The following is a 12,806-nucleotide window of genomic DNA, read 5'->3' as shown; positions in this document are numbered from 1 at the left end:
ATGATGTCACACGTTGGACACGTCACACATTGGACACAATGTCAAACGTTGGACACAATGTCAAACGTTGGACACAATGTCACACGATGTCACACGTTGGACACGATGTCACACGTTGGACACGATGTCACACGTTGGACACGTGAGTCCAACTGTCAACAGGAATATTCACCATCATCATTTTAAAGAGATTTTCATTTAAATGTAGTTCACTTTCTCTGTGATTGGCTGATTGTATCTCTCTCTCACACACACACACACACACACACACACACACACACACACACACACACACACACACACACACACACACACACACACACACATACAGACAGACAGACAGACAGACAGACAGACAGACAGACAGACACACACACACACACACACACAGAGCTCGAGGTTCTCTCAGAAATAATCAATGAGCTGGCAGCTATAAATAATTCAGACTCCACCGTCCATCACCTCCACAAGCTGCTGCTCCACAGACCTCCTCATTTAGGAGCAGGAACTGAATTACCAGCCTCCTACTCTTCCTCCTTCTCCTACTCTTCCTACTCCTCCTCCTCCTCCTGTTCCTACTCCTCCTCCTCCTCTTCTTTCTCCTTCTCCTTCTCCTCCTCCTCTTCCTCCTCCTCTTCCTCCTCTCTGTCTCATCATTCCACCTACAGGCGAGACATGGAGGTGAGAGAGGAGATCTACCTTCACCTGAATAACAACACAGTAGAGAAGAGAAAGGAGACAAGGAAAGGAAAGGAGGAGGAAAAGAGAGGAAAGAGGACAGGGGAGGAGAGAGTAGACGAGGAGAGAGGAGGTCTGATCCGCAGCACGCGGTCCGTTTCCGCATTTCATGAACGCATCCATCAGGTGGAGCCTGAGACCTGCAGGCTGACGACCGTCTGTAGACCGGGTGGACGCGCGTGTATATCTACATACACACACACGCACGCACGCACGCACGCACGCACGCACACTCTCTCACACACACACACACACACACACACACACACACACACACACACACACACACACACTTGCGCGCGCACACGCACTCGTGCACCAGCCTCCACGCCTCAACCCGCTGCGCAGCGTCTCTCTTCTTCTTCTTCTTCTTCTTCTTCTTCTTCTTCTTCTTCTTCTTCTTCTTCTTCTTCTTCTTCTCAAACACAAAGACTGGAACATCAGAACGACGCGGTTCCTCACGAGAGGTTTACTGACCTGAAGCTTCCGACGAGAGAACCGACCAGTGTGCTGCCGAATCTCCGAGTGATGCACCTCCTATATCCTCTCTCCTATATCCTCCTCTCTCTCCTCCCCGTCTCCTCCTCTCTCTCTCTCTCTCTCTCTCTCTCCCCTCCCCGTCTCCTCCTCTCTCTCTCTCTCTCTCTCTCTCTCTCTCTCCTCCTCTCTCTCTCTCTCTCTCTCCTCCCCATCTCCTCCTCTCTCTCTCTCTCCTCCCCGTCTCCTCCTCTCTCTCTCTCTCTCTCTCTCTCTGTCTCTCTCTCTACCCTCCCCGTCTCCTCCTCGCTCTCTCCTCCCCATCTCCTCCTCTCTCTCTCTCTCCTCCCCGTATCCTCCTCTCTCTCTGTCTGTCTCTCTCTCTCTCTCCTCCCCATATCCTCCTCTCTCTCTCTCCCTCCTCTCTTTCTGTCTCTCTCTCTCTGTCTGTCTCTCTCTCTCAATCTGTGTCTCTCTCTGTCTCTCTCTCTCTCTCTCTCTCTCCTAACCCTTCCTGCTGCCTATTACCTCACAGCCTCTCACACAGGAGAAAGAGAGAGAACATATGATATCTATCTATATCTATATATCTAGATATCATATGCTCTTTATTATCTATTGAAATCATCTCTAACTCTCCGTCCTGAATATAAAAAGTCACTTTAACGTAGATAATATATTTAAATAAAAGTGAGCCAATAAATTGCCCAGCTGGGCTTTGTCCCGCCCATCCTCAGCTGTGATTGGACAGAGAAAAGTTGAAAATGTTTCTAATCGTAGTGATGTCACAACAGATCAGACTCCATACATTGAGCTGTATTTATGCTAAGCTAGGCTAACCACATTCTAAACACAGACAAGGAAGTTATCTTATCTATAAAAGCCAATAGTTAATAATACAAATTGTTATTTTAATAATAATTGGACGATTAAAATAAGTCACTCAGTGTGTTTTATCTCACATCATGTTCATTAATAAGATGAGTGTCTCTTTATTAATAATACAAATATTACTGCTGGTGGAGGTGCGTTCAGGTGTCGTCTGTTGGAGCAGCTGCTGCCTGTTTGATGGTGAAACACTAATGTACTCATTGTTAAAGAGTCATCAGCAGCCTCGTCTATCTGTGAACAAACACACCGAGACACAAAGCAAACACACACACAGCTGCTGCTGCTCGAGGCCACGAACATAACACACCAACGACACACAAATAACACACCAAACTACTTAGTTATGTGTCGACAACTAAACTACTTAGTTATGTGTCGACAACTAAACTACTTAGTTATGTGTCGACAACTAAACTACTTAGTTATGTGTCGACAACTAAACTACTTAGTTATGTGTCGACAACTAAACTACTTAGTTATGTTGAGACAACTCAATCAATAGATCATCTGAGAGAAAGTAATCTCTCTGTAGACGTGAAGCTCCTTCATCTGGATACACGTTCAGAAGCTCAGTCCTGAAGGACCCTCTGGTATATTAGTGGTAGACTGAGATAGAGACACACACACACACACACACACACACACACACACACACACACACACACACACACACACACACACACACACACACACACACACACACACACACACACACACACACACACACACACACACACACACACACACACACACACACACACACGTAACGAGGCCTGATATCAAAGGACTACGTCTCTGTAGTCTTCTGGAGGCTGAGGTGAGTGGATGATGGGATGTTTCTGCTCCACTCACCAGATGACAGCATTAATATGAAGTCACACCGTGTTTACAAAGACACATTTTAATATAAAAACAAACACAATATATATTACAGTAGCGTGAAGCGTGTGTTGCTGCGCCCTCTGCTGGAGGCACAGAGTGTAGAGCAGGAAACTAACGCTCCTCCTCCGTTGTCTCTCAGGAGTCGTTGGGGAGACCGAACAGCTTCACGGTCCCGGCCTCCCGGTTGTTGTCGTACTTGCCCTCCTTGTCGTCGCAGGCGTACGCCAGCAGAGGCCTCTTCGGGTGCCAGGCCACCGTGAAGGTCGGAGAGTCGCACTGGACCTCCCACAGCTTCTCTCCTGCACCGACGAAAGAAACAAAGAGCTCGTCACATCTCGACTCTTACTCTTCTACTAGTTCAAGCGGACCAGGAGAGGGAGACTCTGGTCTGAGCGAGGTCTCTGTAAACCTCTCAGAAGGGTTAACCTCTCACTGACCCGTCTCCACCTCTGCGATGTCGATGAAGTGATCCTCGGAGGCCGAGGCCAGCATCTTCCCGTCGTGGCTGAAGCTCAGCGTCCTGACGGGCCAGTCCAACCTAGACCACATCGACCAATGAGAAGAGAGAGATTCAGCCACGCGTCATAGTTAAAGGAAGTGGGAGGAGTCACATCCAGGGCTGAACCGAATGTTTCTAAATGTGTTTGGAGCTGATCAGACGATAACATTCATATTATTTTGATAATAATAACCCGTACCTGGAGAAGCAGCGGACACACACCAGCTCCTCTACGTTCCACAGGCTCACCAGAGCGTCGGCGCTTCCTGTGGCGAAGTATTTCCCCGTCGGGTCGAACTTGATGCAGATGCAGTTAGACGGGTGAGCATTGATTGACTGGATGGGCTTCAGCTCCGGGTAACTAAACCAGAACAGAACAGAACAGAACACACACACACACACACACACACACACACACACACACACACACACACACACACACACACACACACACACACACACACACACACACAATCATTACAGTCTGCTAACAGGAAGTAGACACCAGGTGAATGTGAGCCTCCTACAGGTGAACTACAGTCAGGTGATTAACCCGAGAACCCTAGGAGAAGAAGACGCTCTGTTTACCTGCGTTTGGTTTGTAGAGACGAGTCAGAAATAAAACACAGAGGCGACCGACGACTTCCTGTTTCAAAATAAAATCTTCAGACTATAAAGAAAACAACCTCATGATGAGATGATGGGATGTTTATTTAAATGAAGTCTGTCGCTCTGATCGTGGTGTGAAACGCATTCAAAGACGTTTAAACTCTCTCTTTAACGAGTACCTCAGAACATAAACACTAGAAGAAGAGAGTCCTACCTCAGAACATAAACACTAGAAGAAGAGAGTCCTACCTCAGAACATAAACACTAGAAGAAGAGAGTCCTACCTCAGAACATAAACACTAGAAGAAGAGAGTCCTACCTCAGAACATAAACACTAGAAGAAGAAGAGAGTCCTACCTCAGAACATAAACACGTAGAAGAAGAAGAGAGTCCTACCTCAGAACATAAACACTAGAAGAAGAAGAAGAGAGTCCTACCTCAGAACATAAACACTAGAAGAAGAAGAGAGTCCTACCTCAGAACATAAACACGTAGAAGAAGAAGAGAGTCCTACCTCAGAACATAAACACTAGAAGAAGAAGAGAGTCCTACCTCAGAACATAAACACGTAGAAGAAGAAGAGAGTCCTACCTCAGAACATAAACACTAGAAGAAGAAGAGAGTCCTACCTCAGAACATAAACACTAGAAGAAGAAGAGAGTCCTACCTCAGAACATAAACACTAGAAGAAGAAGAGAGTCCTACCTCAGAACATAAACACGTAGAAGAAGAAGAGAGTCCTACCTCAGAACATAAACACTAGAAGAAGAAGAGAGTCCTACCTCAGAACATAAACACGTAGAAGAAGAAGAGAGTCCTACCTCAGAACATAAACACTAGAAGAAGAAGAGAGTCCTACCTCAGAACATAAACACTAGAAGAAGAAGAGAGTCCTACCTCAGAACATAAACACGTAGAAGAAGAAGAAGAGAGTCCTACCTCAGAACAAACACTAGAAGAAGAAGAGAGTCCTACCTCAGAACATAAACACTAGAAGAAGAAGAGAGTCCTACCTCAGAATATAAACACTAGAAGAAGAAGAGAGTCCTGCCTCAGAACATAAACACTAGAAGAAGAAGAGAGTCCTACCTCAGAACATAAACACTAGAAGAAGAGAGTCCTACCTCAGAACATAAACACTAGAAGAAGAGAGTCCTACCTCAGGACATAAACACTAGAAGAAGAAGAGAGTCCTACCTCAGGACATAAACACTAGAAGAAGAAGAGAGTCCTACCTCAGAACAAACACTAGAAGAAGAAGAGAGTCCTACCTCAGAACATAAACACTAGAAGAAGAAGAGAGTCCTACCTCAGAATATAAACACTAGAAGAAGAAGAGAGTCCTACCTCAGAACATAAACACTAGAAGAAGAAGAGAGTCCTGCCTCAGAACATAAACACTAGAAGAAGAAGAGAGTCCTACCTCAGAACATAAACACTAGAAGAAGAGAGTCCTACCTCAGAACATAAACACTAGAAGAAGAGAGTCCTACCTCAGGACATAAACACTAGAAGAAGAAGAGAGTCCTACCTCAGGACATAAACACTAGAAGAAGAGAGTCCTACCTCAGGACATAAACACTAGAAGAAGAAGAGAGTCCTACCTCAGGACATAAACACTAGAAGAAGAAGAGAGTCCTACCTCAGAACAAACACTAGAAGAAGAAGAGAGTCCTACCTCAGAACATAAACACTAGAAGAAGAAGAGAGTCCTACCTCAGAATATAAACACTAGAAGAAGAAGAGAGTCCTACCTCAGAACATAAACACTAGAAGAAGAAGAGAGTCCTGCCTCAGAACATAAACACTAGAAGAAGAAGAGAGTCCTACCTCAGAACATAAACACTAGAAGAAGAGAGTCCTACCTCAGAACATAAACACTAGAAGAAGAGAGTCCTACCTCAGGACATAAACACTAGAAGAAGAAGAGAGTCCTACCTCAGGACATAAACACTAGAAGAAGAGAGTCCTACCTCAGGACATAAACACTAGAAGAAGAAGAGAGTCCTACCTCAGGACGTTGATGCAGCCGTTGCCGTTGGTGAGGAAGAACATGTCGTTGTCGTTGTTCCAGGAGATCTCGTTCACCTCGAACTTGAACTGCTCCTCCGCTCTGGATCGGTGCGTCTTAGCATCGATGAACGTCACCACGTCGTCCTTATTACCCACAGCGATGGTCTGACCGTCAGGGCTCCAGCAGATGTTGATGTTCTCTCCTAGAAGAGAAGACATGAAGATGTTCTAAGTATGTTCTCCCTGAGGATCAAACCTCATATGACCCGAGGACCCACCCTTTGTGTTGACGGTGGCGATGCACTTGGTGGTCCGGACGTCCCATATACGGATGGTCTTGTCTCCGGACGCTGTGACGAAGAGGTCCGGGTTGGTTGGATGCCAGCAGAGCTGATCCACGCTGTCGCTGTGGCCTCTGTAGTTGTTCTCCTTCACCTGGAGACACAGTCACACATCAGGAATGTTTGTCTTTTGGTTTAAAGAACTACAAAAGAGTCCACACACTGGAGAAACCACACCACTGGTCCTCCGATGAAAACACGTATTACACATGAGCTAAATGCTGCTTGTTTATCTCTGTTATGTTGAATTAAACTGTAGAATATGTTGAATCTACAACATTTAAATAAGGTTATTTAAGGTTTGTTCATTCCTCGTGAAGAACGTCGTTAGGAAAACACCGCATTCTGGGAGATTACTGGTTTCTTAACGAACAACATCGACACACGGAGTAAAAAGATAGAATTTAAAATCACTACGAAACATTCTTAAGATCGGCATCTGTTCAAAGTGTGACGACGACAGCTGGACCGACTTCAACGTTATTAACTCACACAGTGTTATAGTATTTAATAAAGGACTTCATCGTCTATAAAGTTATTTATTAAACACGTCACAGCCAGTGAGAACTAACGCCTTTCAGCTCACGTCTACTAAAACACCGAGAGAAGATTCAAATGTGACTGAGCTTCAGAGGAACACTGACCGATCACATAAAGCTCTACAGTAGTGATGCTTTCAAAATAAGATGAATCAGATTCACTGCAGAATAAAAAAATAAAGAAAACAATAAACTAAAATAAAGAAAACAATAAACTAAAAAAAAAGAAAACACAATAAACTAAAATAAAGAAAACAATAAACTAAAATAAAGAAAACACAATAAAATAAAATAAAGAGAAAACACAATAAAATAAAATAAAGAAAACAATAAAATAAAATAAAGAAAACACCATAAAATAAAATAAAGAAAACACAATAAAATAAAATAAAGAAAACACAATAAAATAAAATAAAGAAAACAATAAAATAAAATAAAGAAAACACAATAAACTAAAATAAAGAAAACACAATAAAATAAAATAAAGAGAAAACACAATAAACTAAAATAAAGAAAACACAATAAACTAAAATAAAGAAAACAATAAAATAAAATAAAGAAAACACAATAAACTAAAATAAAGAAAACACAATAAAATAAAATAAAGAAAACAATAAAATAAAATAAAGAAAAAACAATAAAACAAAAGACAAAATCAGATGAAAAGGAACCAAATAAATTCTGAGGCTCACAAATAAAACCGTCCTCCAGAACAAAGAATGAAATGAAAAGTATCTGTGAGGAACACATACATGAACTGAGATGAATGAGAATATGTAACGTTGGTTCAATACTGTACGATCTTCACACATCAAGTATAGTGGAATTAAAATGGACATTTAAATGAGAATATTAGTATTAATGTAATGATGGTTAAAGATTGATTCCGTGTTGATGAATATTAAAATGAATAATGTCTGACTGACTAACGTGTTTGTGTTCATTTCACATCAGACATATTAACTGTACCCTGAAAACGCGCGCACACACACACACACACACACACACACACACACACACACACACACACACACACACACACACACACACACACACACACACACACACACACTTCAGTTATTCACGTATTAGATGTTTTCTGAGCTGACCGCCGTTCATTCACTAGAGACCATGCTAACGTTAGCATGCTAGCAGAGCGCCGCGCGCAGCCTCCACTCACCAGCCGGTCCTTCTCCAGGACGAACACGCTCGCGGTCTTATCGAACGAGCCGGACGCGAGCCTCCGTCCGTCGCAGCTCCACGCGACCGAGTGTACTTTGGCCGTGTGAGCCGGGAACTCTCGGCTCTTGTTGTTGTTCCTGAAGCTCTCCTGCATCTCCGCGTAGTACTGCGACGCCATCTTGATAACGTTACGTCACGGTGTACCGAAAGTGTTTAAAACAAACGTGGTTTATGGTGATTAGCGCCCACTGCTGGTTCGGAGAGGAACCGCTGTAAATACCAACACATTTTTTTTGATTGTGTTTTCTTTATTTTATTTGTTTGTGTTTTCTTTATTTTACTTTATTGTGTTTTCTTTATTTTATTTTATTGTGTTTTTTTATTTTATTTTATTGTGTTTTCTTTATTTTACTTTATTGTGTTTTCTTTATTTTATTTTATTGTGTTTTTTTATTTGATTTGATTGTGTTTTCTTTATTTTACTTTATTGTGTTTTCTTTATTTTACTTTATTGTGTGGTTAATTACTTATTCTACTTGTTTTGTTTTGTCCACTTTGCTGATTTAATCCTCATTGTGAGACGAATACATTCCACTATAAGTGTCTCTGATACCTTATTAATGCAGCTGAACTAAATACTTCACATAGAACATATACTCTAACATATATATATATATATATATATATATATATACTCTGCTGATTTACTCTACAAAATAAAAGAAACCGTTTTATTTTTATCTATTTATTTCAAGTGATGCTAAAAATGAAAATCCATGATTTAAAAAAAACATCTTTTGTTCTAACACTCATTTATATCACTCACACACACACACACACACACACACACACACACACACACACACACACACACACACACACACACATCTAAAGTCACCCGAACTCTGTCAGACACAGAACCTCCATGTGAAGAAGTGAACTATGAATCAGAACCAGGACCAGAACCTGCAGAACTCCGTCTGGTCCTTTAAAAAAACGCCGACCGGACTTTGACTTTTGACGTGTTTTTATTCAGAAAAGAATGACGAGGTGTGAAGCGTCACACACATGTGGATTATGTAATTGCATACTCTTTGAATGGTTCTGAACGTTGCATCAGGTGAAGCTTTATATATTAATATATAGAGACAGAAGGCCCTTCAAAATAAAAGCACGGTGAGAACAGAAGGAGCACACACAGGACTCTGCTGACTCAGCGGAGGAAGACGTCGTTCAGGTTCAGAGGTAGACAGAGAACACAAGCACCACGTTCCTCCAAAGATCTGATCCTCTGCTTTTACTTTGGAAAGGTGACATCCTGTCCCGTTGGACCCTGAGAACTTTCCTCTTGGATGTGGTTCTAGAAACCCTCACGAGACCCTGATAGAGACCTGGTTCCTCCTCTTGATCTTAAATCATGTTTAAATATCAGCATGTTGAGATCATTTAGATGACTCAGCGTTACATTAAAGTCACCATGAACCTTCACTTCCTGTTGTTAATGTCGCCCCCTGTGAACTAAAGCTGTAGTGTCTCTGAGCACCAGAGTCCCTTCAGAAGACCTCTCATTCTACTGCAGCAGGGTCTGACATTCTGACCCTCTCAGTCCTGGTTCTGGTTCTCCCGTGTCCCCCTTCCCTCCAGCGGGTCCAGCAATACGTCCTGGGTCTCCAGCAGCGTGTCTCTTCTGGAGGATCGGGACTAGACTGAGACTGGTTCATACAGAGGATCAGGACTAGACTGAGACTGGTTCATATAGAGGATCAGTACTACACTGAGACTGGTTCATATAGAGGATCAGGACTACACTGAGACTGGTTCATATAGAGGATCAGGACTACACTGACACTGGTTCATATAGAGGATCAGGACTACACTGAGACTGGTTCATATAGAGGATCAGGACTACACTGAGACTGGTTCATATAGAGGATCAGGACTAAACTGAGACTGGTTCATATAGAGGATCAGGACTAAACTGAGACTGGTTCATAAAGAGGATCAGGACTACACTGAGACTGGTTCATATAGAGGATCAGGACTGGTTCAGGACCAGTTTAAAGATCTTCACAAAGCAGAGAAGAAGAAAAAGGGGCGTTCTTGTATCCAACGAGCCAATCAGAGCAGAGAGATTGAACTTAAACTCGTTGAGTCTGTTCCTGGTCTCCTCTAGCACCACCATCAAGACAAAATGTCTACTTATCTAAACGTCAGAGCTGTCATGATCCCCAGAGGACGAACCCTCTGAAGAGGACTTTCAACACACATCATGTCTCAGTATTCAGAAGTATTATTATATTGTTATATTCAGTACTGCTGACGATGACTCATGAGATCAGCTGTGAGCGACGAAGAGGAGAAGAAGAAGAAGAAGAAGACGGTGACTTTAAAACGGATCCTCTGTGCATCAAATAGAAAAAAACAAGAAAAGTCTTAAAGTAGAATAAACAAAAAGGTTCAGTGCAAACGGAGAGCAGGTTCTCCTCAGGATCCAAGTTCTCCTCTGGATCCAGGTTCTTCAGAGAACTGATAGAATGTCAGCTGATTGTAGAAAGTCCCAGTTTTAACTAGACTGCATGAATAATATCGACTGCATTAAACGCTTAAGCCTTTGTAAATCTATGTGCATGTTTCCCATCATGCATCACTCTGGTTACGACTGTCTGTTACTACTCGTTGAATGTTTCCTTTAGAGGAGAACATGCAGATTATGGAGCGATTAACCGTTAATTGAACTAGTTTTTTGCTCAGCTGGTTTAACAGTCAGACTTTTTACAACGGCTGGACGAGGCGGGGGGGCGGGGGGGGGTGCGTTCACAACGTTTACTGTTGAACTCTGACCTCACTTCAGCTAAAGAAACAAACCAGACGAGAACAACACTCAAATGTAAAAAGTAGAAGAATGTTTTCTACTCCGGTTGTGAGCGCACCCTGACCCCGATGACATCACTCTCACATCAGCCAATGGCTGATCAGATGACATCACTCTCACATCAGCCAATGGCTGATCAGATGACCTCAGACGTCCCTTTTCTAGCACTCGGTGGCTCCGTCGTTGGGTCGGACTCCATTCGTCTGGACGTCTGGACGGTGATCGTCCTCCACCACGCTGTGGAGACAGAGACACGGGAAGATAAGATGAGGCGGGGAGGAGGTGTGGAGGAGTGGAGGGGTGGAGGGGTGGAGGGGTGGACTATTCCAAACCTGTTGATGCTGTTACTGAGCGACTCCTTCTCGGTCAGGGAGCTGCAAGACCTCCTCTCCTGCCAGGAGCCTCCTCGGGGCTCCCTGCCGGTCTCAGAGCTCCTCCTCCTCCGGGCCACGACGGGTCCCGGTCCGGACCCCCATCTCTCTGGACCCGGTCCCTCCGGATCCTGGCCCGATTCGCTGCTGGTGCGCCTCCCGTTCAGGCTGTCGGAGGACGAGACGTGGCTCATCTGACCCTCCGGCTCGTCTGGAGGATCACAGAGAAACAAGACATGAAACCAGTACCTCCATGGTTCTTGGTTCTGTCGCCCCCTCTGGACTACAGTGGTAGTGTCTCTGAGCACCAGAGTCCCTTAAGAAAACCTCTCATTCTACTGCAGCAGGGTCTGACAGTCTGCCCCTCTCAGTCCTGGCTCTGGTTCTCCCTTGTCCCCCTTCCCTACAGATGTTTTACTTGTAACAGAGTATTTTAGATCCGTTACCTCCAGAACCAGGTTCTCCTGCCTTGTTGCGTCTTCGTCTCAGGATCACCTCCAGCTCGCTGTCCTTCTTCTTCACCGACGGAGACGGCCCCGCCTCCTGAGAGCCTCGGCTGGGGCTCCTCTTCACCGTCTCCTGAAGAACACGAGCGTCACTGCAGCAGCTTTTAACTCGACTGAAGACCTGTCAATCAGCGTGTAGCCCCGCCCCTAAAGCATCCCCTCTTTATGGTCTGTTTGACTCTAGATGGACCATAATGTACTAAATGAACATCATGCTGTATTGAAGAAGACTGTAAACTAGAGATTGAGACCATAAACTCATGTTTACAATGTTTACTGAGGGAATAAATCAAGAGAGAAGTAGAGTCATTTTAGACTAGACTTCTATACAACCAGAGGAGTCGCCCCCTGGTGGACACTAGAGAGAATGCAGCTTTACCAGGATGCCTTTCAGCTCCTCCATGGCGCTCTCCTGTGGTTTCTCCTCACAGACTGGAGGCGGCTGGAAAGAAAAACAAACAAATTATTTTTACTTTATGTTTTGCTTTTTAAGAGTTTGATCATGTGACCAATCAATGCTGCTTTCAGGAGACACTGAAAAGTTGGATATTTGAGCTTTTTGTGAGGGACGAATGTAACTAACTACAAGTGATCGAGCTCCTGACGTAAGTTAAACAGGAAGTTAAAGGGGGGGTCTACAGAGTGTGTATGTATGTGTGTGTGTGTGTGTGTGTGTGTGTGTGTGTGTGTGTAAGTGTGTGTATGTGTGTGTGTGTGTGTGAGTGTGTAGGTCTGTGTATGTGTGTGTGTGTGTGTGTGTGTGTGTGTGTGTAAGTGTGTGTATGTGTGTGTGTGTGTGTGTGTGTGTGTGTAGGTCTGTGTGTGTGTGTGTGTGTGTGTAAGTGTGTGTATGTGTGTGTGTGTGTGTGTAGGGCAACAGTGACCT

At 43.9% G+C, this 12,806-nt stretch overlaps 2 protein-coding genes across 2 annotated transcripts in view; both read right to left on the bottom strand.

Moving 5' to 3' along the window:
- Positions 1–2,991: 2,991 nt before the first annotated feature.
- Positions 2,992–8,358, bottom strand: LOC137890813 (THO complex subunit 3). The gene is made up of 6 exons (XM_068735046.1): positions 8,170–8,358; positions 6,388–6,544; positions 6,108–6,312; positions 3,687–3,848; positions 3,426–3,526; positions 2,992–3,287 (listed from the first exon to the last, which is right to left on the bottom strand). Exons 1-6 carry the CDS (start codon positions 8,347–8,349, stop codon positions 3,124–3,126), a joined length of 969 nt encoding a protein of 322 aa, XP_068591147.1. The 5' UTR covers positions 8,350–8,358; the 3' UTR covers positions 2,992–3,123.
- A 670-nt stretch (positions 8,359–9,028) lies between these two features.
- LOC137890814 (shootin-1-like) overlaps positions 9,029–12,806 on the bottom strand; it is a gene marked incomplete at its 5' end in the record, with an annotated part of 8,775 nt that continues 4,997 nt past the window's right edge. Inside the window, 4 exons of the mRNA XM_068735047.1 lie at positions 9,029–11,280; positions 11,376–11,625; positions 11,861–11,993; positions 12,300–12,362. Coding sequence (XP_068591148.1) covers positions 11,205–11,280; positions 11,376–11,625; positions 11,861–11,993; positions 12,300–12,362 — 522 coding nt within the window. The remainder of the gene's footprint in view (positions 11,281–11,375; positions 11,626–11,860; positions 11,994–12,299; positions 12,363–12,806) is intronic.

The sequence above is a fragment of the Cebidichthys violaceus genome, unplaced genomic scaffold (assembly GCF_023349555.1).
Source record: "Cebidichthys violaceus isolate CVI_PGR_0920_01 unplaced genomic scaffold, fCebVio1.0.p SCAF_692, whole genome shotgun sequence".
In the NCBI taxonomy this organism is placed as follows: Eukaryota; Metazoa; Chordata; class Actinopteri; order Perciformes; family Stichaeidae; genus Cebidichthys; species Cebidichthys violaceus.
Note: the sequence above shows the minus strand (reverse complement) of the source record. Positions and strands in the feature narration are given on the sequence as shown.

Excerpts from the sequence above, each read along its gene's own strand:
- LOC137890813 (XM_068735046.1), bottom strand. The coding sequence starts at position 8,349 with ATGGCGTCGCAGTACTACGCGGAGATGCAGGAGAGCTTCAGGAACAAC. Across the intron at positions 6,313-6,387 it reads CGCCACCGTCAACACAAAGG|GAGAGAACATCAACATCTGC; the intron begins GTGGGTCCTCGG and ends CTTCTCTTCTAG. Across the intron at positions 3,527-3,686 it reads TGTGTCCGCTGCTTCTCCAG|GTTGGACTGGCCCGTCAGGA; the intron begins GTACGGGTTATT and ends GATGTGGTCTAG.